Here is a 24,132-nt window from a genome sequence, read left to right on the forward strand (position 1 = left end):
TCCAAGTACAATCGATTATGACTAGTAATAATCAGATACATACAGATTAGAGATGCATGAGCCAGCATCTCTGTTAGTGGCAAAAACAATGAGTCTTTCTTCAAGGGACAATATATTCTAAAATGAAATGGAGATCTTTTTTAAACGTTGGAATCTCGTTTAATTTTATGTCTTATAGAGTTTATAATGAGTAAAAGATTATATAAGCATAATATGTCAATGCTGATGTAATGAAATGCTTCTAAGTATGTGGTTATTAAATAAATAATTTTTAAAAAGATTGATGTGAAAGAAATTAGACTGTAACTGAAAAAAAAAGGACTTTTACAAAGTGTATTCTTTGGGATGCTATATCTTATTCTTTTGGGAGGTAATATCCACAGTTTAAATAACTGAACAGTTTGTCTTTAGAAAATAACAGAGGAAATATCCGTGTTGGTCACATAGGCCTACAGGACACCTCTGGCTGGTTGGATATGCAGCAGCTAAGTAAAGGACACCTCTTTATTTCCTCATTTGCAAAGAGCGGGTGAGATTGTTAGAAAAGAATGAACAGCACCTTGCCAGCTGAGCCTCCAGCACGCCCTGACAGAGTGCTTTCTCCACTGCATGTTGGTAATGGTGACAAAAAGGTTAACATCATAGCAAACTGCAAAATGCAGCTTAACACCCGGCACACACTCCAAACACAGTCATTTCAAAGGTAATGGCATCTACCCCATCGTTCCAAATCAAATTTCCCAAAAGTAATAGTAATTCTTGTAGTTCTCTAAAAGATCTTTATTCCAAGCAAGCTCACTTTTCTACTTAGCTTCAATGCAGAATTCATAACGCTTTGTAGGGTACGTCATCTGAGCAATTTCAATGTGCTTTAGTGGGAGTGATATGTAATCTCCTGAAAATTCACCCCTTAAATAAGTCCTAATGGCTCAGAGAACAGCAGTAGCTTAAGTGGATCTATTTAAAAAGGCTGAGTGGGTCAGTGATGGGGATGGAGATACCATTTCAACTCTCCCTTCAGTTACGGACCAAAATACACTTACGGTCCAGTTTGGCCATTAAAATACACACACACACACACATACACACACACACACACACACACACACACACACACACCCATCAGGTCATTGCTTGTGGCAGCAGCAACTGCTTTGTTCCATTGATCTGAATCAGATTTTCTGACAAAGGAAAGGTGTTGAACCTTTTTCATCACATCCCCGAGAATCTGAACTGTATCCAGAGCATGGAGCATCTACAATTCTTCTCCTAGGGAAATTCATTAGTGCAGAGCATAAGGAGATGTCTCTCTCTGTCACTATCCACAGAAAGGAAGGCCCCTATACAGTCTTCAAGGTGACATGTACTAGGTGGAATTCATGGTCTTAGATTTGACTTTTTCATTAGAGGGATGGCCTCTTTCTGTGTTTGTCAACTGATTTTGGAGGGAGCGTCCATGGAATGCTGTGTTCTAACCTCACTTGACTCTGTCCCTTTAGTTGTGAGATCTAGGGCACTTCAGGGATTTTTCTCAGAAACTGAGTCTTCTCAGGTGCGAGGTCAAACAGCTGACTACATTTGAGCTAAAAATCTTTAGGGGGCTAGGGGCTGTGAGTTGTGATTTAGAGCTATTCATCTATCTGGAAAGATCCTCTTCTGGAAGACAAAGAACTTTTAGAGCCCATGGTATTTCCGTTTTGAGGAAAAAAAAATTGCTTAAAAACCAAACTTTTTCATCAGAGGAAAGTAAAAAGGATGGAAATAGGAACCCGTAGTATGCGATCAGTGTAGAGATGCTGGGAGGGCAAGCGCAGGAAGGTGACAGGCCCTGTGCTTTCCACCAGTCCTCTCCAAAATCTTGGGCTTCGTGCACATAGATGCACTGACTGTCCTGTGTACCCTGCTTTATGAGTCAGCATTTCAGACATCTTTTCTAAGGCCTTTGAGAATTCAAATGCCCAAAGTCATTTCTGTATTTGCAGAGCTACAATAAACGCGAGAGCCGTCAAACAGCAAATGGAAGCATTCATTGGATGAAAAACAAAACCAAAAAATAAAGCAAAACAAAACAAAAAAAGCACAATGCAACACAACAACAAAAACAAAAACAAAACCTGTTACTTTCAGACCCTTGGATTATACTACATTGAACCAGAATCTAGAAAGGCAGGCTTAAAATTAACAAGCAACTCGCTATTCTGAATGCAGCAAGGACCGGGCTGGACTGCATTCTGGCAGAAAGGAATCCTTCTATTAAACTCAACATTAAACAAGTCAATGGAGGAAGTTAATAGGCAGGTTTTCCCTACCCCTGTGGTTAAATATTCTAATATTTTGATGTTTGTCAACAGCCTCTTTTTGCAGGTGTGACTGTACCTCGATGTTTCTTTCTGTTTATTTCAAAGTTGACATTTTACAAGTTATTTAGGAACTGTTGAACCATGAAACTATTTTTCATTGTCAAAAATGCTGAATGGTGAAATAATGACTAGCTTTCACAGTTTGCCTCTTTATTTTATAATCTAGTTGAGCGACTCAATTTGGGTCTGAACTAAGAAACTGTCTCTTCTGGGAAATAAGTTATTTCTCCTACTGCCCACAGGTTTATGAATGTTTGAATGTAAATATATGAATGTATGAATGATTTAAGAACATAAACATATCACCACTTGCCATAATCATGTGCATTTTACTTGAACCACAATGTGGGTTTGGAATAGCTTTGTGAATAGAGCTTGTTTTCATGTAAATGGGATCAAGCAGTACTGGTTAGCTACTCAGGGAATCAGACAATGCCACCCTTGCTGGAAATGCTTCAATAAGAATTTAATCTATGCACCTAATATTTGAACTCCAACTCTTGCTTCATATTCCTATGGCCCAATCCAGATCTCATTGACTGACAATCCAAAGGATGGAATGAGACTTAACATGATGTTATTTGTGTGGCATCTCTTTCTGGCATCATGTATTTCAGGTTTCATCTTTGGAGGTGGTGTCTACAGAGAGCTTTCTTTCCTCACTCCGTGACATTCTAAATAATGCGGCACAGTCTGCCTGCCCCTAGGAGCAGCATCCATGTAATAACTCCTGTGGAGCAACACCAAACCAACAGCACGTAAAGAACGAGTGAAATCCTGTGCTTTTTGATGCTAGATGCATAACACGCATATTACACACCACTGTACTTTCTAAGTTTCTAAGCAGCTTACCCATCCCTGTGAATATGAAGAGAGGCCATTACCAAAGCATTTCTTTTGGAAATAATATCAGCATCGCAGTGAGAGTAGCTTAATGTTTTACATTTACAAATGGGAAATTACAAACAGGCTGACATTCAGGCACTTACAACACCAGGAAAAGAAAACCTCCACATCAATTCATGCATAGAGAAGCCATTTACAAAATGAAGCTTCGGGTATTTAGTTCATTTGAATCCATAAATCATTCTCACACAGCTACCAGATGTGTGTGTGTGTGTGTGTGTGTGTGTGTGTGTGTGTGTGTGTGTAAGATTGTATTATGTTATATATCTGTAATGAAAACCTTAAACTGAATATGCATTATGTTTATCAGTTCTATAAGAGCCTGTTGTCGGCTAGGGGGGAAAAAAAAGACTATTTTTCAAACAGGTTGTGTTGCTATTTTTAACCTGAGAACATTAATCAGAAAAGAGCTTAAATCTTCCTTCCTCTGCTTGTCTCTGGTACAAATACATGGTGTGAGTGCCCATGATACAAGGGATGACAAACCAAGCCGTTTGATGTTTGTGTGAAGGACAATTTAACTGTAAATCTGTCAGCTAGACCTGGCCTTCCTTACATCAGAGCCCATCAGGTGTGACCCAGGTCTAAACCTTCAAGAAGACACTGCCCCTGCCCCTCTTGCTACTGCTGTCTGATCTGACTCCCATGCTTAATCTGATCTAATCCTGGCTGCATTATCTTTATCTGTGCCATGAAACCTGGAGGATCTTTCTCATATTTGTGAGGAAAGGCATTTACTAAATTACTTGCATAAACCACATGGTGAGGTTTTAGCTCCTTCTTTTGATTAGATGAGGGGAGGGAGTAGCATGGAGGCACATCATCAATGATTGGTCAGAAATCGAGCCTTCTCCCATATTTGGAACACAAATTTGGGAAATCAGCACAAAGAGACTAAAGGGGCCATAAAAAAACCAGAAAATCTCAGCTAAATTACTATTAATTAAGAAGTACAAGAAAACAGGAAGAAAAGCAAATCTAATTGTGTTGACTTTGGTACAAAAGTTGTACACTGGAAATTGTATTCAGATAATGATGACTTTAAAACTACTTCCTGAAAATTTTATCAACTCTTCTCCAGACCAAGTCTGCTCTGGGCTGTGGATCTTATGATTGGGCTCCTCAATAAATATATCTTTGGAATCTGAACTTGCTAGGTTTCAAACCCACAACAATAACTGTAATGGTGAGGCTACAAATAAGATCTTCCTCAGAGCAGGGCTATACTTCTGAATGCTCTGTGTTTTCCACATGCTGAAATAATTACTCAAATCAAATGAAGACATATACAGGATTAGTTGGAATAATTATGAAGGTCTTATGCATATTTATCCTGCAACTTAGAATCAACTTTCACTAACAAATAAGTAGAATGGGTTAAGGCAGAAGACAAAATAAGGGAAATTTATTTTTAAAAAACAGATACCTGATAGATTTGGGTATTATGATTTGCATAAGAATAAAATGCAATTTTATAATCTTTGTGCTACGTACAATTAATTATCAGCCCCAAGCACACTGAAAATATTAGATACCAAACATACACTTTAAGGAAGGTGATTTCCCCAAAGGTATTCCATAGACACATTTATTTGCTGGAGAGTATATGTGTGTGTACACATGTATATTCCCTTATATCAATAGACAGATCTCTCCTAAGAAGTAAGCTAATTGAGCTGTTTGTGTTGATAAACTCCTTTTTCTCCAGACTATTCCTCTCCGAGCCATAATTATTTGCAATTTGCCTAAGTCGTCCATTTACTGATACGTCAAGCATGAAACAGAAGCAATTCCAGAAAATGGAAATGCTTCTCAAAATCAATCTTTGGGAAATAATGTGGTAGAAGTTACTGTGTGACAGAAGACTACCTTATAACTGTCACATGGAGATGAATATTAATTTGTTGAGGTTAAGGTGGCTTTGTGCTTCATTTGTTGGCTTTGCTTACCATCAGCACAGCCCAATTACTCTAGCAAAGCTATTTTTCCCCCTAACAGGAGTTTTATGATTTTTATGTACTTACCAGTCAGCACACATAACAATGTCAAAATGTCCTTCCAGTTGAGAGACATCTGTCTCATTATCCCATCGTAAAACGCTTGAGGAGAAAAAGATTTAAAAAATTATTCTTAGAGTATTTCTTTTAACTTTTGATTTTGAGCTATTAACATTGTTTTTTGTGGCACTTGGAATTATTTAAAAGGTATATACAAATTACTTCAAAAGATATAATAAAAACTAGGATGTAACTGTCTTCTGTATTTTATTTCATCTTCAGATGTGGAAGAAGAATTCTTGACTTAAATATAATAGTTAAGCTTTTGCTAGTTTTTATAGGTTTTTTTTTTTTTTAGACAAACTAGAGAAAAATATCTGATGTTTATCATAGTCGTTGGAATGATTTCTGACCTTTAGCAACAATGAGGGACATATTGAAATTGAAACATTCCCCATCTGACTGGAATACAAATTTATGAAAATAAATGATATGAAATTTACTGTGTATCTATTTTGCCTGGCATGTCAGCCTCATATTTCTTATTGATGAAATGAGCAATTTGGCAAGATGGAAGAAAAGAATAGCCAACTTCTATCTGGTAGTTCTCTGTTTTTAAGCATACTTTAACCCCCCCCCCCGACAGTTTCCAAAAACGGGGATCAGGTGTTGAACCTCACATTAATAACAATAATTAACAGCATGCATTTGAAAACTCTAGTTAGACTTCTAGAGCCAACCAGTGGCTTTATATTAATCTCGGTTGATAGCTGTGATGATTAGCATTTTACCGTATTAAAGCATTTTCACGGCGTTTCTCCCCACCACACTAAAACTGTGATTTGCAACACTATTTTTTAAAAGTAAAATTCTGCTGCCGTTTTCTACTTTTGATTCTTTAGAGCTAGACTTGGTGATCATATCATGCCTGGTCCAGTTATATTTGCTTATTTGGGTGGATTTTTTAATTCCTTCTATATCTTTCCTGGGACAAAGTCATATTTGAGTCCAAAAATTATTTTCATCATGCTAACATACATCAATGTAGCAACATTCTTAGGTTAAAAAACTGAACTACATCACCTTAAAGATGCCTATATAGGCCAAGTGCCAGTTGCTCACTCACTTTTTTGACTCACATTTATTGAGCACCTACTGTATATTATGTCAGGCCCTGTGCCATGCTCCAGCCTTGCCTTCACAGATGCAGCCTAGCAAGCCATCCAGACACACCAGGGAAGTAGGTTACCTCAGCACCCACAGGCCCTGTGACACAGGGATGAGCTTTACAATTGAACTTTTATGTTTACTTGCCTAGGCCCACAGGAGAGTCCAGAGACAAAAAAGCCCAGGAGTCCCTAAGAGATGAAGGTTCACTTTGTTTTTGGATTCCTGAAGCATTCTATGTGCCTGGTAAACACAACTTTTCTGGACATGCTGAGGCTTCCTGGGACTTGGGTTCTGAAGCCAGTGAGCCCGCTCAGCCCTCATCAGAGCCCTGAGAGTCCTCGAGAGCTTCTATACAAATAAGATGGTTTTAAATATAGATGAAGTAGCTAGGAATACTGGCCCAACTCTGTAATCAGCAGGAAGATTATGAGTTCAAGGCCAACTTGGGCTACATAGCAAGACCTTGTCTCTAAAAATAGCAACAAACAAACACAGAGGTGTACTAGACCTTCACAGATCATAATAGTATATCCATCATATACATTTTGAGAAGTATTAAAATTACTCATAATTTTACCATCCTGTCAATGACTATTTAGAAGATGTTTTTAATTTCATAAGCAATTACTACAGCAAGAGAAGACAAAGGACAGGGAATCCTGAGGTAGTATTGGATATTGGATTCCTAAGGCACTCCAACCTCAGGTTCAACAAAGACTAATGGGCATGATTAAGCATCAATTGGCTACATAGATCACAGCAGAAGCTGTGACCAGTCATGTCTCTAAAAGAAACTGGAACACGCTGCATGGTCACTTAGTCCACAGTTCATTCCCAAGAGGCGCTTTCCCTGGTTCTCAAGAAGCTGTCCTTCTAACCATAACCATATGGTATAGAACATGATGGTAGAATGTGGCATAAGAGACATATGTAGGTTCAAACCTTGGTTCTTACCTTTAGGAGCTGTGTGAGTTTGCACAATTAGTCACTCTGAATTTGTTTTCTGGTCTGTGAAATGGGGACAACAGTGGCCACTTCTCTGAACTCTCAGATGGCTACTTCCTTGAATTCTCAAAGAGGACCACTCACATTGACATGAAGATGTGTTGTCCACACAGAATACATTCAGAATGGCGCCCCCTAGAGTTGTGCAGTCAGCCTTCTCTCTTGGAAGGACAGAGGTGATAATAACTTCATTATTCAGGGAGCTGATTCTTCCAACTCCTCTCTGTCAATGACCTTGCTTCCCATGCAGAGATACCCCCATGCATGGTCATGCACAAAAAAGCTATGCTTCAGCTGTATGGAAGAATCAGGTTTTTGTTTGTGTCTCATTTGTTGCAGATCCATGCTTCTGCAGAACTCAATAAACAATAAACTAATAAATAAACAAGATTAAAAAAAATACCCCAAACCCAAAAACAAACAAAAAGCCCCCAGGCATTCCCCTGGAAGGAATGGGAGTGCATGCCTATAATCCCAGCTATTGGGAGGCTAAGGCCAGAGGAGCACAAGTTCAAAACCAGTCTATGTGAGTATGCAAGACCCTGTCTCAAAACAGAGTTTAAGGGGTGAGAGCAGAATTCATGACGTTAGCTCAAGGGTAGACTATTTGCCATGCATAAGACCCTGGGTTCAATCTTCGTACTAAAACCAAAACCAACTCAAAGACTTTCCAATACAAGTCCACTGATGACATGTTGCAGCCACGTTTCTGAATGTTTACTTTTAGTTTGTTAACATAGCTTGTTGCATATGGTAAGATGCAATGCACAGTCTGATTCCCATCTATGGATTATGTACTGAGCAGTCTGCACTAGTCCATGTCTTTACCAATAAACCCTTATCCATTCTCAGCCCATTCCCTCCTACCCTTCACAGATTTCTCTTAGAAGTTTCTCTGATCCACCCATCCCTCAGTCTTACTGATCTATACTCTCCTGATCCTATCAACATGTCACTGCTGCCCTTCTCTAATGCTTATCTTCCTTTCTACCCAACTTACATCCCATTTTAATCATCCCTTTGCATAATTAACTTCCTTATCCCTCCCTTCCTCATTTTTGCTGAATCCAACTTGCTGCAGGTCCCTATCTGCACCTGTGCACTTGAATGTGACTGCAGACAGCATGCAGAACCCTGACTGGCTTTGCTTTAAGTTTATGACCATGAACCTTGAGTGGACTCAACAGTGCCTGGAACTTAAGCCTACATTTCCTCTGTCCACTTATTCTTCCTGCTCCCTCACTACTATTTTGTACCTTTGCCCCTTTCCAACATTTTAACACTTCCTCCTTCATCATCAGTCTCAGCTAATGACCCGCATCCTACTTTACAGTCAATACTGCAACAATCAGATGAGAACATTCCTAAACTCCCATCACCACACACAGTGCCCCTACCAGCACCTGTACCTATCTGTTCTGCCTTACTGCCCATCATCTCACTCCTATCTCCAGCCAGGACCTTCTTATACTGGAGATCCATGTCCTCTCACCTTCTCTAGGATGTGGCTGCAGTGGTTTACCTTCTCTTCCCTCTCCTATCAGCAGTTTATCCTTGTCTATTCCTATCAGTCTTCAGCCATGCAATAAATATTGTGCAATATCCTTTATTTCTTTTACTTTATTTTTTAATTATTTTTATTCTATGTATATGAGTGAATTGCCTGTACATGTGTAAGTGCACCTGTGTGGTGCAATTCCCAAGAATGTCAGAAGAGGGCGCTAGATCCTCTGGAACTGGAGTTATGGACTATTGTTAGCTGCCATGTGGGTGCTGGGAATCAAACCCAGGTCCTCTGTAAGAGCAGCAGTGTTCCTTTTTTTTTTTTAATGCATGCATTGCCTGCATGTATGTAAGTGCACCCCTGTCATGCAATGCCCATGGAGGACAGAAGAGGCTGTTGGATCCCCTGGAACTGGAGTTATAGACAGCTTTTAGCTGCCATGTGGGTGCTGGGATTTAAACCCAGGTCTTAACCACTTAGCCATCTCTCCAGCCCACAACCAGTGTTCTTAACCACTGAATCAACTCTTCAGGATCTCTTTGCCTTTCTTTTTCCCTTCCTTTCCTTCTTTCTTTCCTTCCTTCCTTCCTTCCTTCCTTCCTTCCTTCCTTCCTTCCTTCCTTCCTTCCTTTCTTTTGTCTTTTTGAGACAGGGTCTCCGTCTAGCCCCAGCTGATCTGGAACTCGCTATGTAGACCAGGCTGGCCTCTAACCCACAGAGATCTGTGTATCTCTGCCTTCTGAGTGCTGGGATTAAAGGTTTGTGCCACCACACCTGGCTCTCAAACATCCTTTATTGATGCTACCTCCCTATCCAGTTATCTGTCTGTTTACTCCCCTTCTGCAGCCAAACTCTTTGAAGATTTTCAAACTGTGTTTCCAGGGGCTGGAGAGATGGCTCAGCGCTTAAGAGCACTGACTGCTCTTGCAGAGGACCCAGGTTCGATTCCCAGTACCCACATGGTGGCTACAAACTGTCCTTAACTCCAGTTCCACAGAATTCAAAGCTCTCTTCTGACCTCCGCGGCACTGCATGACACGGGTGAACTCACATACATGCAGGCAATACACTTGTACACATAAAATAAAAATAATAAAAATATTTTAAACTCTGTTTCCAATTCTTTCTCATGTTCCATTAAGTCCACTCTTAACCGGGCTTTTGCCCCCACCATTATAGCAAAAATGGTCTTGCCAAACTCATCAACTGTCTCCACTTGCTAAGTCTAAGTCAGTTCTGTGTTCATCCTCCTTGACCTGCCAGCCTGAATTTCACCTATGAGCTGCAGATTCACTCCCCATTTTAATGCTTCCTTTTGGATAGCTCATAGATACCAAACTTTGCATGTCCAAATTTGAATTCCTGATCTTCTGTCCCCACATTCACTTCATGTGTGGTCCTTTGTAAAGTCTCTTCATTCTACCATTCCAGTTGCTCAGGCTAAAAACCTTGCATACATTCCTGGCTCTTTCCTTTATAGCTCACATTGAATCTATCAGAAATGCAGTTGGTTTTATCTTTGAAATATATCAGAATCTTATCAATTCTCTCTGCTGCCACCACTCACACTTGTAAACTTTCATCATCTCCCATCTGAGTTGTTTCAGTCTTCTCATTTGTCTCCCTGCCTCTTCCTGTTGCCTGCCATCTCTGCTCAAGAGAGTAGCTGGTGTTCCCTTTAAAATACTTCCCTGTCTCCATTCAGAGGCCCAGAACCACAGTGCACACTATCAGGCCTGCCTGTACCTCCACTGCCAGCTCCTATGAGCTCTTCTTTGTTTGCTTTGCTCTAGCTACACCAGCTTCCCTATGGTTGCTTGAAAACACTAGATGTGCTTCTGTCCTAGGGTCTCTGTGCTGGCCTTTTGCCTTTCCTAAATATTCCTCCTTCAGATATCCACACAGCTCACTTCATTTCCTTCAATCTTTGTTCAAACATCTCACCTTCACAGGGTAGTCTTCTCTGACCATCTACTTAATTTTTCTTTAGATTTGATTTTTATTTTTTCATTGTGTGTTTTATGTGTGTGAGTATGTGGGAGGGGGAAGGGGTCTATGCACATGAGAGTGCAGGTGCCCATAGTGTCCAGAAGAGGGCATCAGATCCTCTGGAGCTGGGGCTACAGGTGTTTGTGAGCCACTGGATATGGGTGATGGGAACCAGATTAGAATCCTTTGCAAGAGCAGTACATACTCTTAACCACTGAGCCATCACTAAACACCTTCCCCCATCTTCTTTAAAACTATTGTCATTTCTTTTTAGTTCAGCACTAAAAGAAACCCTTTATCTTTCTCTTTGGTTTTCTCTAACAGCAATTACCCTTTATTGTGCTATGTAACTAAATTATTTTTCCCCTCTTTATCCAGGGCAATGTAATTACCACTGGGATGCAGCTCTTTAAAATTTGTTTGGGGGCAGTGATATATTTCCAGTGCCTAGAAGACCACATGATCACTGATCAGTTAATATATGATCTGAATAAGCTGTGTGTGATTGTCTACAGCACCATGCCTGGAACACAGAAAGCATTCAGGACCTAGAGATTCCTGTTATTAAACTGTTCTTTGAATAGAATGTGTAGACTGGCTAGATGTGAGTTACTTAAAATGTTTTCTGAAAATGTCTGCTTTTAACAAAGATGGACTAACAGGGACTATGTTTACATTTTAATCTAAAATGACTGAACACAAAAACAAACTAGAAAGAGGGGGCAGGAGAGATGGTTCAGCAGTTAAGAGCACTGGCTGTACTTGCAGAGGACCCCGGTTCAATCCCAGCACCCACATGGCAGCTAACAGCTGTCTGTAACTCCAGTTTCAGGGGATCCAACACCCTCTTCTGACCTCCACAGATTGCACGACATGGGTGCACTCATGTACATGAAGGCAATACACTCATATACGTAAAGTAAAATAAATAAAATATTTTTTAAAAACTAGAAAGAATATATACTCACTACTTCTCAAGACACTAGACAGTAGCTGTGGGAGACAGGCTTGAGCCTAGGGTGAAAGTCTTAATGACAGCCATACAGCAGGCCCGAGGCAATGGCCCCACTGCTGGAGCCATAAGGAACACCTTGTGACATTTGCTCCCATTGGCAGATCATGAGACTGATGCCTAGAGCTCTCCACTCTCTAATCACCACCCTTGGAATCCAAAATTGCAACACTTAGATAGTGCAACAGTCAGGGTCATGTGGTTTCCAGGACGCCAGGCTCTGTGGTCTGAAACCCAGTGTGTATCCTACCCGCTATTCTGTGATAGGACATTGGGTCTGTTGTGCTGGTAGGATACTGGGTCTGTTATGCTGGTGGGGTATCCTACTTGCTGTGCTGTGATAGGACACTAAACCTGTTATGTTAATGAGGTATCCTGCTTGCTGTGCTGTGATTGGACCACTACCCCTATATAAGCTTGTGCCTTCCTGCAATAAAGCAGACCTGTGTCACTGAATCTGGTCTCCAGGGTCTGAATGTGGTTCCGCTGATACAGTCTCCTCACCAGCCCTGGGGTCCAGGATGGGCAGAAGCAGCGACTACAGGAGGCAGCACAGGGCAAGCAGAAGAGCGTCTTCAGCCCAGAGCAGGCAGAAGAGCGGCCTCAGCCCAGGAAGAGTGGAGGAGCAGCCTCTACGCCCATGAGAACTAAGGAGCAGCACCCATGAGAACGGAGGAGTGGCCGCTGGTGGTAGTGACTGCAAGTAGCAACAATGGGCATTAATTCTTGAAAGAGGATAAGCAAACAAAATAAACCCTATCAAAATAACCCCTACCCCTACCCCAGCTTACTGCTTTGGATGAGATTACAGGTTGCAGCAGAGAGGAGAGAACTAAGATAGGACCAGGTAGAGTCTTGGAGCTGAAGAGATGGGATTGAGAGTGGAGAATCCATGGCAGTCAGAACAGAGGACCAAATAGAAGAGAGCTGCACAGAAAGAACTCAGGACATGTGTAGATGGGGAATCAGCTACAGTATTCTGTAGTGGTGTAACTGTGCACACGTGTGCATCAGGAAACTACCTGAAGTTGGGAAAGAGCCATATGAGGGTGCTGGAGGGGTCGGTGCTCATGGCAGGAACAGAGCCTGTTTTCCTATTTTCACCAGTCAGCAGGCAACACTTTGCACTTCATAGCATTGACAATGGTGCAGAAGGGTCTTGTCTCAGCAGTGGGAAATAATTAGCCCCAGATTAATGCTGTTCTGGTAGTGTCTAATGAATTTGAAAAGCAAGACCCCAAAGCATCAAATTGCAAAGCAACTTAACTCTATCCCTGATTAAAACTCAAAAGACTCAAAAACACTTATCTTCCTATAAAAAGACATTCAGCTCCCAACAAGTTAAAATTCAAAATGCCTGGTATATAAATAAAGATTGATAGACATGCAAAGAACTGAAACAATATAAATCATGAGACAAACATCTTTTGATTTAATTTTTAAAATTTTATGTGTATGAGTGTTTTGCCTGCATATATGTTCAGTATACTTTATGTGCATTGCCCATAGAGGCCAGAGGAGGGCATTGGATCTCCTGGAACTGGAGTTATGGATGATTGTTAGCTGTCATGTGGGTGCTGGGAACCAAAGTCAGGTCCTCTGCAAGAGCAGCCAGTGCTCTTAACTGCTGAGTCATCTCCCCAGCTCTATAAATCAAACATCTAAATTCAACCTAAAACTGACACAGATGACAAAATTTTAGGAAGGATATTAACATTAGTATATTTATTGTAACAGTATTTATGTATGCCAAATGTCAAAAAGGACAGGATTTTTTGAAATTCAAAACCAAATTTTCTTAAATAAAAACACAATACACAAGGAAAACCAAACTGGATTCAATTAACAACAGATTAGAAATTTCAGAAGAAAAAATTAGAAAATTTGAAGACATAGCAATTAAAAACTATCCAAAATGGGGCAAGATAGCTTTGGAGGGTAGAGGTGCTTGCTGTCAAATCTGATGATCTGAGTTCTATCCCTAGAACCCACGTGGTTGAAGGAGAGAATCAACAGCTCTTCTAAGATAGGGCTGGAGAGATAGCTTAGTGGTTAAGAATGCTTGCTGTTCTTGCAGAGACGACCCAGGTTCAGTTCTCACAACTGTCTCTAATTCCAGTTATAGAGAATCTGACACTCTCTTCTGGCCTCCACAGGTACCTGCACACACATGATGCACAGGTACACACAGAAACACATGAACATAATTAAAATAGCATAATTAAAAATAAAAATAAATCTTTAAAAAAATCAGTAAGCTGGGGAACAAATTTAAGTGATCTAATATTTGTGTAACTGAAATTCTCAAAAGTCAAGAAAGAGAAAAAGGCAGGAAAAATATTAGAAGAAATAATGACTGAAGACTTTTCTAATTTAGTGAAAACTATTAACCCAAAGATTAAGATATATTGATAAAAGGCCAGGTATGGGGGCTGGAGAGATGGCTCAGCGGTTAGGAACATTGGTTGTTCTTGCAGAAAACCTGGATTTGAATCCCAGCACCCACATGGCAGCTAACAAGTATCTGTAACTCCAGTTCCAAGGGGATCCAGAGAGTCTCTTCTGTCCTCTATGGGCATTACATGACACAGGTGCACTTACCTACATGCAGGCAATATACGCATACACATAAAATAAAAATAATAAATTTTTTTAAAAAAGGCCAGGTATGGTAGTACATGCCTTTAGTTCCAGCACTCAGGAGGTAGAGGCAGGTGATTTGAGGCCAGTCTGGTCAACATAAAGAGTTCCAGGCCAGCTGGGGCTACAGGAAGACACTGTCTCAAAAAGACCAAGAAAAAAATTAATAGTAACTCTATAGGCAAAGGCATGAGTATATCATAGGGGCTGAAGAGATGGCTTGGTGGGTAAAGTGTTTGCTGTGCAAGTGTGAGGACTTGATTTTGGATGTGTGGCTCATGTAAAAGCTGGATATGGTGACAGGTGGAGATAGGTGGATATCAGGGCTCACTAGCCAGCCAGCCAGTCCAGCTGAATGGCAAGCTGGAGATTCAGTGAGAGACTCTGTCTCAAAAAATAAGGTGAAGAAACAATTGAGGAAGACATCCCATTGTTAGCCTCTGGCTTCTACATATACCCACGTGGCGAGCCACCCCCGCCCCCCAAGATGTAGATTATAAAATCTAAAGCAGTAACAAAATGAAGAGTTGTAGTTAATAAGACAACAAAAATGAGAAAAGATAGAGTGATAAAGCAAACTAACCCAACAGAGGTTAGAAAAAGATAAAGAGGAAAACAGAAGAGATGACATAAACAGAAAGCAGATAGAAAGACAGCTAATTCAAACCTAACCATATAGTAACTGTGCTTGATGAAAATGGCTCAGACTCCTCAGTTAAACAGAGGCATATCAGACTGAATAAAAACGTCTAGCCAGGCATAGTAGCACATGCCTTAGGATTCTAGTTATTCCAGAGGAAGCTGAGGTAGGAAGATTACAAGTTTGAGGCAAGCCTGGGTAATCTAGCAAGACCGCATCTCAAATTAAAAATTTAAAAATTGATGGGGATGTGGCTCAGTTGTAAAGCATTTGGCCATAGATCAAGCCCTAGTACCACAAAAAAGATAAAAAACAACCAAAAACAAATCTAGACCCAAGTATACATGACTTATGACAAGCATCTTAAATATAAAACCACACATGAATTACAGGTAAAAGTAAGGAAAAAATACATACCAAACAATGCTAGTCAGAAGAAAGAGTAGACATATTAACATCAGACAGCAGATTGCAGTGCAAAAATAGTATTAGGGCTAAAGACTATTTTATAATGTTAAAGATGCTGTCATAGCAACTCTAAAGTTTATGCTTTGAATATCAAAGCTTTCAGTACAGGAAGCTCAAATGGATAGAGCCACTAGGAAACACAGACAAAAACTACAGTCATAGAATTTTTAATATTCCGCTCTCTTTAATTGATCAATAGAAAGTTAGTAAATATAGAGATAGCTTTAAATGCTATCAATCAGAAGATTTAATTGATGTTTATAGGATACTCCAGTTAATAAAGGTAGAATTCATATTCTTTTCAAACTGACCTATTCTGGGTCATAATACAAGTTTCAATAAATTTAGAAGGATCAAGGTCATACAAAAATATGATTCTGTCCACAATGGAACTAATGTCGATATCAGCAATAAATTAGAAATGAGTAGTCTATAAAATCTTCAAATATTGAGAAAATAAATAGCATCTTTCTAAATGCTGTATGGCCCCAAACAGAAAGCAAAATAGAAATTGAGAAGTATTTTGAACTGAATAAATATGAGTGTACAATACATGAAAATTTATGGGATGCCGAACACTATTTAGAAATAAATTAACAGCACTAAGTGTCTACATTAGAAAAGAAATTTCTCAAATCAGTGAACTTGGTTTCTAAATAAGTTTCTTTTTAAAAAGCAAGAGTAAATTAAACCCAACATAATAAGAAAGGAACTAATAAAGATGAGGACAGAAATGATAAAATAGAGACAGAAAAATAATAGGGAAAAAAATCAATGAAACTAAACATAGGTTCTTTGAGATCAATAAAACGGATAAAGCTCTAGTCAGACTGGTCAGAGAAAAGAGGCTGCTAACACATACATCACCAACGGCTCGGATGACAGAGGTCGTGTCATGACCAAGATAAAAGAAACATTTGCTCCATGTATATATTTCTATATGCATACCTACATAGCTGCCCATAACACACATATAAAAATATACATGGAAATTTGGATCAAGTGGTGTTTATTACAGGGATCTAAGAAAGTTGTTTTGATAGTTTAAAAAAATGATGAATATAATACACAATATGACAAACTCAAAAGAAAAAAGATGACAGTCTCAAACAGGACAAAAAACTCATTTGACAAAAGCCAACATTTATTCCTGAGTTGTTTGTTTTTAATTTATTATTATTATTTTATGTGTATTGCCTGCATGTAGGTAAGTGCACCTGTGTCGTGCAATACCCGCAAGGACAGAAAAGGCTGTCAGATCCCCTGGAATTGGAGTTATGGACACTTGTTAGCAGTCATGTGGGTGCTGGGATTCGAATCTGGGTCTTTTGCAAGAACAACCAGTGTTCTTAACCACTGAGCCATTTCTCCAGTCCTGTTTTTTTGTTTTTTTTGTTTGTTTGTATTTGGTCTTTTTGAGACAGGGTCTCCCCCTGTAGCCCGAGCTGTCCTGGAACTCCCTATGTAGACCAGGCTGGGCTTGAACTCACAGAGACCTACCTGCCTCTGCCTCCCAAGTGCTGGGACTACAGGGGTGTGCCACCATGCCCAGCTGTTTTGTTTTGTTTTTGTTTTTGTTTAAAAAAAAAAAAACCTTAGCAGCATAAGGCTAGAAATAAACTTCCTCAATCTGAAAAGCATGAGCCATGAGAAATCTACAGTTAGCATCATACTTAAGGGTAAAAGGCTATGTGCTTTCTCCCTAGTTTTGGGAGAAGAAGGAGCTATCTTTTCTCACCTCTTACCAATGCACTGTTAGGTCTAGCCAGGCCAATATCTCAAGGGACCTAGAGATTAGTAAGGAAGAAGTGAATGTATACTTAGTAGGTAGCGCACTGATCTATGTAGATCTGCTGTGGGATAGGCAACAAAGCCACTGGGAGAGTGTGGGTTTAGCAGGCTTGTGGGCTACAAGATCAATACAGGAATCAATTGTATTTCTTTATACAAGCAACAAATAACTGGAAATTGGAGTTTTCAATTCTATACCATTTATAATAGCATGAAATTTTATAATGGCAGAAACATATAAAAGAGAAGTAATTGCAACAAAAGATGACAGAAATTAAATAAGACCTAAATAAATGGAGGCCATTCAAATGGGCAAAGAATAAAAGTGTTTTAACAATTGGAGATCTGTATTTTCAAAAAATAATTTTAATCCATATCTTGCACCACATGCAAAAATTAACTCAAAATAGATCATAAATCCAAATGTAAAACCTATAATTATAAAACTTGTCAATGAAAATATAGGAGAAAAATCTTTGTAATCTTGTGTTAAATAAAGATTTCTTAGACACACACAGGATACATGATCCATAAAAGGATAAATTGGTAAATTAGACTTCATTAAAATTAAAAATTTCTGCTATCTGAAAGACACTGTAGAGAGAATGAAAAGACAAGCCATAGGCTGGGAGAAAATGTCTGTAAATCACATATCTGATAAAGAGTTTATATCCAGAACATACTAAGAATGCTCATGTGTGTCAATAATAAGAAAACAAGCAGCCCAATTTTTAAAAAATCAGCAGAGCATTTGAAGAGACACTCCAACAAAGATACACAAATGGCAAATAAAGAAATGAAAATATATCCAATATTGTTAGTCATTAGGGAAATTAAGAACCCAATGAATTCCTCTGTGTACTCTGTAGAATGGCTGTAATTTAAAAGATGGATCACATGGAGCGTTGGAAAGGATGTGAAGGGAATGGAAGTCCTCCAACGCTGCCAATGGCAATGAAAAAAACAGCACAGCACTTCTGAAAATAGTTTGTAACATTCCTTAAAAAGTCAAAGGGATGCTGCTATGTGGTTCGTTTGTTTCTCAGATACATCTGTACTCCAGAGAAAGCACACATCCACGTATCCATATTTGTACACAAATGTTCACAGCAGCTTTGTCTACAATGGCCCTATGATGGTTTGAATGAGAAATGCCCCCCACTCCCGCCCTCCACAGGCTCATGTATTTGAACACTTGGTCTCTGTTGGCAGTGCTGTTTGGGAATGTTACAGAACTTTCAGGAGGTGCATCACTGGGGCAGGCTTTGAGAGTTCACAGCATTGCATCACTTTCAGTTTGCTCTCTCTGCTTCCTGTGTGCAGCTGAGCTGTGATCTCTCAGCTTCCCTCTCTGGCTGCCTGCTGCCATGCCTCCCCCACTGTGATAGACTCTCCCTTTGGACCTGTAGGCCAACTCTTCTATAAGTTGCTTTTGATCATGGTATTTTATCATAGCAATAGAAAAGTAATTAATACAAGTTCCATATCAGCAACCACCTCAAAATTCATCAGAAGATAACCAAATGCCACATACAATGGGATTTGAATCAGGAGTAAAGAGGAAAGAAATGTTGATATAAGCAGTAACCAAGGTGAGCTGCGAAAGAAATTTACTGACTCAAAAGGAGGCTCAGCTAAAGTGCCCCACAGGAAAGGATTGCACTTACTTTAATTTCTACAAACTGTCAACTATTATCTAGTGAGAGAAAGCAAAGTGATTTCCTGGGGAAGAAGGAAGCTCCAGGGAGTAGGAAGGAGGGACCACCAACAATCCAGGAAGCTTTGAGGGTGACGGATGGGCTCACTCTCTCAAGTGTGGTGATAGTTTCAAGAGTGCACATGAAACTAAAAGTATTAGACACATTGTTGTTCTTGTTGTTATTGTTTTAAAATGTCAGTTGTATCACAACAAAATTGCTGAAAAACAAAAGTTCTCTGAAGTGAACAGTGCTCATGTAAGTTATCACTTGACCAAAATAAGGTTTATAATCTAAAGTATAACATTCATATATATAAAGATATGTAAAGGATGGCTCTGCCAAACTTTTGAAACATGTCCACATTTTTCTTGTGATTATACTGACACCAAAGTAAAATTTACATTGTCTCTATTTTATATCATCACAATGTCAAAATCTTATTTCTGATTGAATTTTGTTACAAAGTGCATTTTAGGGATAGAGATATTTGAAAACCAATCATGTATTAGACAAACCTTAATAGCTACAGGCATATAAAATCTGGTAAGCCTAGCTAGTATAGGATGCTAGAAAGAATGCATGGGCTTCATAGCTAAATAGCCCTGGGTTCAAATACCAGCTCCACCTCTTACATGTCAATGAGGCCAAGGATGCTCTGAGCATCACTGCCCTCACCTGTAAAGTGGACCCAGTAGTTGACACTTTGTAGGACTGACTGAGCACTGAATGAAGGCTGGGGATGTGCTGGATGGCAGAGTGCTTGCCTCACATGTGAGAGGCCATAAGTTCAATTCCTAGACTCAAAACAAGACACAACCCCCCATCAAGGCACATAACGATAGAGTATTAGCAGATATGAATGCATCACATTATAAAGATAGTCAGTGCTCAATAAGTATTAGCTTCCTTTCCTTTAGTCTTGCATTGATTCAACATATCTTTTCATTCTGATTTTGAGTTTGAGCCTGAAACACAAAATTTAGGCCATTTTGAGTAAGATTCCTACCTTGTGATGCAAAACTCAAAGTCTTTCTAGTTTGAAATAAAACTTAATGTCGAACAGGTTTAACCTAATTTGCATTAGTATGCAGTGGTGATTACAGAGAACATTGCCTACATATACATGTAGAAGCACGGAAAACATTCCTTTTCTTGTTCTCATGGTTAATATTTATTTGCCTTTATATTTGCAGACCCTTGTTTACAAATGAATGAGTCATGGCTTGACACTTTCACTGTTTAAAAAAAACAGTTCCTGATAGATGTGGTGGCATATGTCTGTAACCTCATCATTAGGGAGGCAGAGGCAGAGTTGATGCAACTTTGACCCCAGTCTAGGCTATAAAGTAAGTTGAGGCTATCCTTGTTTCAAAATAAAAAATTTAAAAGCCAGTTATTTGTATATTTGCAAAAGTAGTGTCCTGACACATTCTCCATAGTGCCTGGGAATGCAATGTACTTGACGCTTTCATCCCAGAAGCAGGGAAGGTGGCCGCTTTCTTTGCATGGACACAACAGGCACTCTTAAAATTGTACTTGTTTATTTTTATTTTATGTATATTAATGTTTTGCCGGCATGTAAGTTTACTACACATGTGCAGTGCCCATGGAGGCCAGAAGAGGGCGTTGGACCCTATGGGAGAACTGGAGCTATGGATGGTTGTTAGCCGATAGTCACTCTCTTTTACAGAGGAGACTGTAAACCTTTCTCACAGCTTCATCACCTAACCTCTGGAAGTCTGTGTTGTCACAGCTCGCCCATTCCGAGGGCTTATTCAAGTCATTTACAGTGTTTACTTAAACTGGTGAACTGCTGCTGTTCTTTCAAATGACTCCCCATTCACAACTTGTCCCTCCACTTTCCCCAATCCTTTATAGACTTTAAATTGCCATGTGGTAGAAGCCTTTATAATAAAGTCTTTTGGACACTTAGGAGAAAGGATACCATCTGAATCTAGAACTGAAATTTCAGAAGGAGATGCCCGTCTATTGACTTCCTAACTGGTAAATCAGCTAAGAAGTTTACCAAAGCCTCCCTGGATGCTGTGAACAGTAGTACAATACCGACCTGTTTTAGAGTAGTAAAATTATAATTGTCAAGAGGACACAGTCCCATTTGGAAGACAAGACACTTGAAAGAAACAAAAGCTGACCAAAAGGTCCTAGGTGGTGCCTAGCCTCCAAGGAGGCAGGACTTGGTCAGGAAGAGAGGAGGAGAGACAACCCATTAGACATTCTGCAAGGCAAAGGTGTGGAAGGAATAGTACCTTGTGCCTGGCCCTTAGGAAGTTTTCAAATTGACCAGGCATCAGAAGCCTGTTTGTTAAAATAGATTGTCAGGCTTCAAGCCCTGAGTTTCTGATTGGATCTCCCCAGGTGTGGCCCCTGATTGCATTTCTGACCTGTTCCCTGGTGGTATGGTCTGTCTGGGAGGCATGCTTCGAGAAGCACTGGAACAGGCCTTTGCTCCAGCACACGTCCCCCCTTTCATATTTTCACTCATTTCTCCTTCCTTGGCTGAACTGACTTGCCTGTGTGCATGCTCACCTCTTCCCCTGAGTGGGCTTCCTCTCCACGCACTACCATCTCTCCTCTCTCTTTGGCCCCAAGATTCTTATGTTTCACTGTTTGACTACCCTCCCATTGTCGCCTCACTGCCAATAACCACTGGAATTGCTCTGTACCTGGCTTCCCCTCAACCATCTGCACTGCTGGCCCTGCGGACTATTCTGTCCTTGAAATTCCCGCTTGGGCTTGCTTTCCTGAAGAGTGGAATGGTGCTTACACCTGGAGCTATCCATTCTGCTCTCCAGCCCCTTCTCTGCAACCCTGTCCCAGGCCCTCTCACTATTCTGGAAACAGACATTTCCCAAGAGTCTGCCTTGGTCATTTTTTCTCCAAGTTTTCAGTTCCCAGGCAGGCTCCTACCTTTTGATTTTCATTTCCAAATCTCCTAGATTGTCCTAAGGTTTGAACTTCTCTTCACCCCTCTTGTTTGCTAGTTTTGTCACAAATAGGTTCTATAACCCTGGGAAATGCTTCTCGATCCTCTTTTCTTTATGCCCACAGGCAGTGGATTCTCTGGGATGGCTCCAGGTTTGCTTACTCAAGTGGACTACCTATTTGTCTCCCCTGGAATCATTGAAATGGATTTAAAAACAAAAAAGGAGACCTTTTGTTGTCAAATAAAACACAGACACAAATAGGAAGCAAATGGATGTCTTAATTCTTGATGAGGCAAATACTTCATGACCACCTCCTGGGTGAGGAAGCACAACTGCCTGACACCTGCCTTCAAGCATTCTGAGGGCACCACTGTATCTCAGTATGATTTTTTTCTCCCTTGTCTTCCCTTGCCTTCCTTCCTTCTCTCCTTCCTTCCTTCTTTCCTCCTTCCTTCCTTCCTTCCTCCCTCCCTCCCTCCTTCCTTCTCTCCTTCCTTCCTTCCTTCCTCCCTTCCTCCTTCTCTCCTTCCTTCCTTCCTTCCTCCCTTCCTCCCTCCCTTCCTCCCTTCCTTCCTCCTTCCTTCCTTCCTTCCTCTCTTTCTTTCTCTCTCTCCCCCTCTTTCTGTCTCTCCCTCCCATCTCTCTGTGATTTCCTTCCTTCCTTCCTTCCTTCCTTCCTTCCTTCCTTCCTTCCTTCCATCTTTCTCCTTTTTTGTTGTTTGTTTTGATTTCTGGAGACAGGAATTTCCTACACAGCCCAGGCTGGACTACACCTCACTCTATAGACCAGAATGACCTTGAGCTCATGATCTTCCTGCCTCAACCTCCCAAGTGCCTGGACTACAGTCACGCACCACCACTCCTGGCTATAGAATGGCTTTTTAACTGGTCTATCTTTCTCTAGCCTTTTCCAATACATCACAAATAATAAAATTTGCCTGAACCCATCTTTTCTACTCATAGATATTCAATTATCTCCCTCCTGATTTTTAGTTCTTAAAAAGCCTGCTTCGACTGCCTTTCTTCATGCCTTAAACTTGCTAAAGCACAGGCCCGTGGCTGCCTCCTCCGTGAAGCATTCTCACCCCAACATCTGACCTCTTTATACTCAGCATAGCTAACTCAGATTTATATCTTGGAAGCTAGGCAAGTGTCCCATTTGTCTGGAGTTTTGAAAAGGCAGGAACTTCACCTTACTCATCTCCATTACCCCTGGGAGGCCATACTGTTTCCTGCATGGCAGGTCCAAATTTCATTTTATTGCATTGAAACAAACCAGACTGAAAAATGTTAACAAAAATTAATTCTATACCCATTCTGAAAGAATGTTATAAAACAGATAAAACACATTCTCTCTTTCACACACACACATAAAGCAAGGTAATGCTATAAAAGAAATGCAGGCAGTATTTCTGGGTCTCTACTTTCCTATTTGGTCTGGAATTAGTGTTTCTCAACAAAGATTGTGCTAGCAGCTGAGACAGGACAGTTCATTACTACTACTGTCATTTGTATTGTAGGATTATTGACATCCTGTTCCTCCACTACTAGCAATAACCTTTAGTCATTGTGACAGGAATGTCTCATACGATTACAAGCAGGGTGCAGGAGTGGATGCCTGGTCCACCTCTGCTGAGAACTGCTGCTGGGTTACTCTATGGCCTTTCCCATTTCTGATGTGTGCTAAAGGCTGAGATGCAGACTAGAAGCTATCAGGATTATTCTCTTATCTGTACCGTCTTCCCCTGTCCACTGTCATACACACCTTTGTAGGACCCTGAGACCCTCTTCATTCACCCACTACCCCCAATCCCTCCAGACCCCCACTAATTGCTCTTTTAGCATCTGTAAAATGCTTGGCTGCTGCTTTAGACATGCCTAGACATGCCCTGGCATGCCCTGACCCCCGCCTGCTCTCCTCCCCCCTTCCAGGAAACTATAGATTAAGCAAGCGTGGGCATGAAAACTGCCCTATAAGGTAAAAACGGAGACTCCTGGCCCCACA

General features: G+C 40.3%; 1 protein-coding gene across 1 annotated transcript in view; it reads right to left on the reverse strand.

The window, feature by feature from the left end:
* The window catches only part of Camkmt (calmodulin-lysine N-methyltransferase), a 465,839-nt gene that overhangs the window by 23,653 nt on the left and 418,054 nt on the right, over positions 1–24,132 (reverse strand). Inside the window, exon 8 of the mRNA XM_008823074.2 lies at positions 5,291–5,365. Within this exon, the coding sequence (XP_008821296.1) occupies positions 5,291–5,365 (75 nt within the window). The remainder of the gene's footprint in view (positions 1–5,290; positions 5,366–24,132) is intronic.

Source organism: Nannospalax galili, unplaced genomic scaffold (assembly GCF_000622305.1).
Source record: "Nannospalax galili isolate Female #2095 unplaced genomic scaffold, S.galili_v1.0 scaffold286, whole genome shotgun sequence".
In the NCBI taxonomy this organism is placed as follows: Eukaryota; Metazoa; Chordata; class Mammalia; order Rodentia; family Spalacidae; genus Nannospalax; species Nannospalax galili.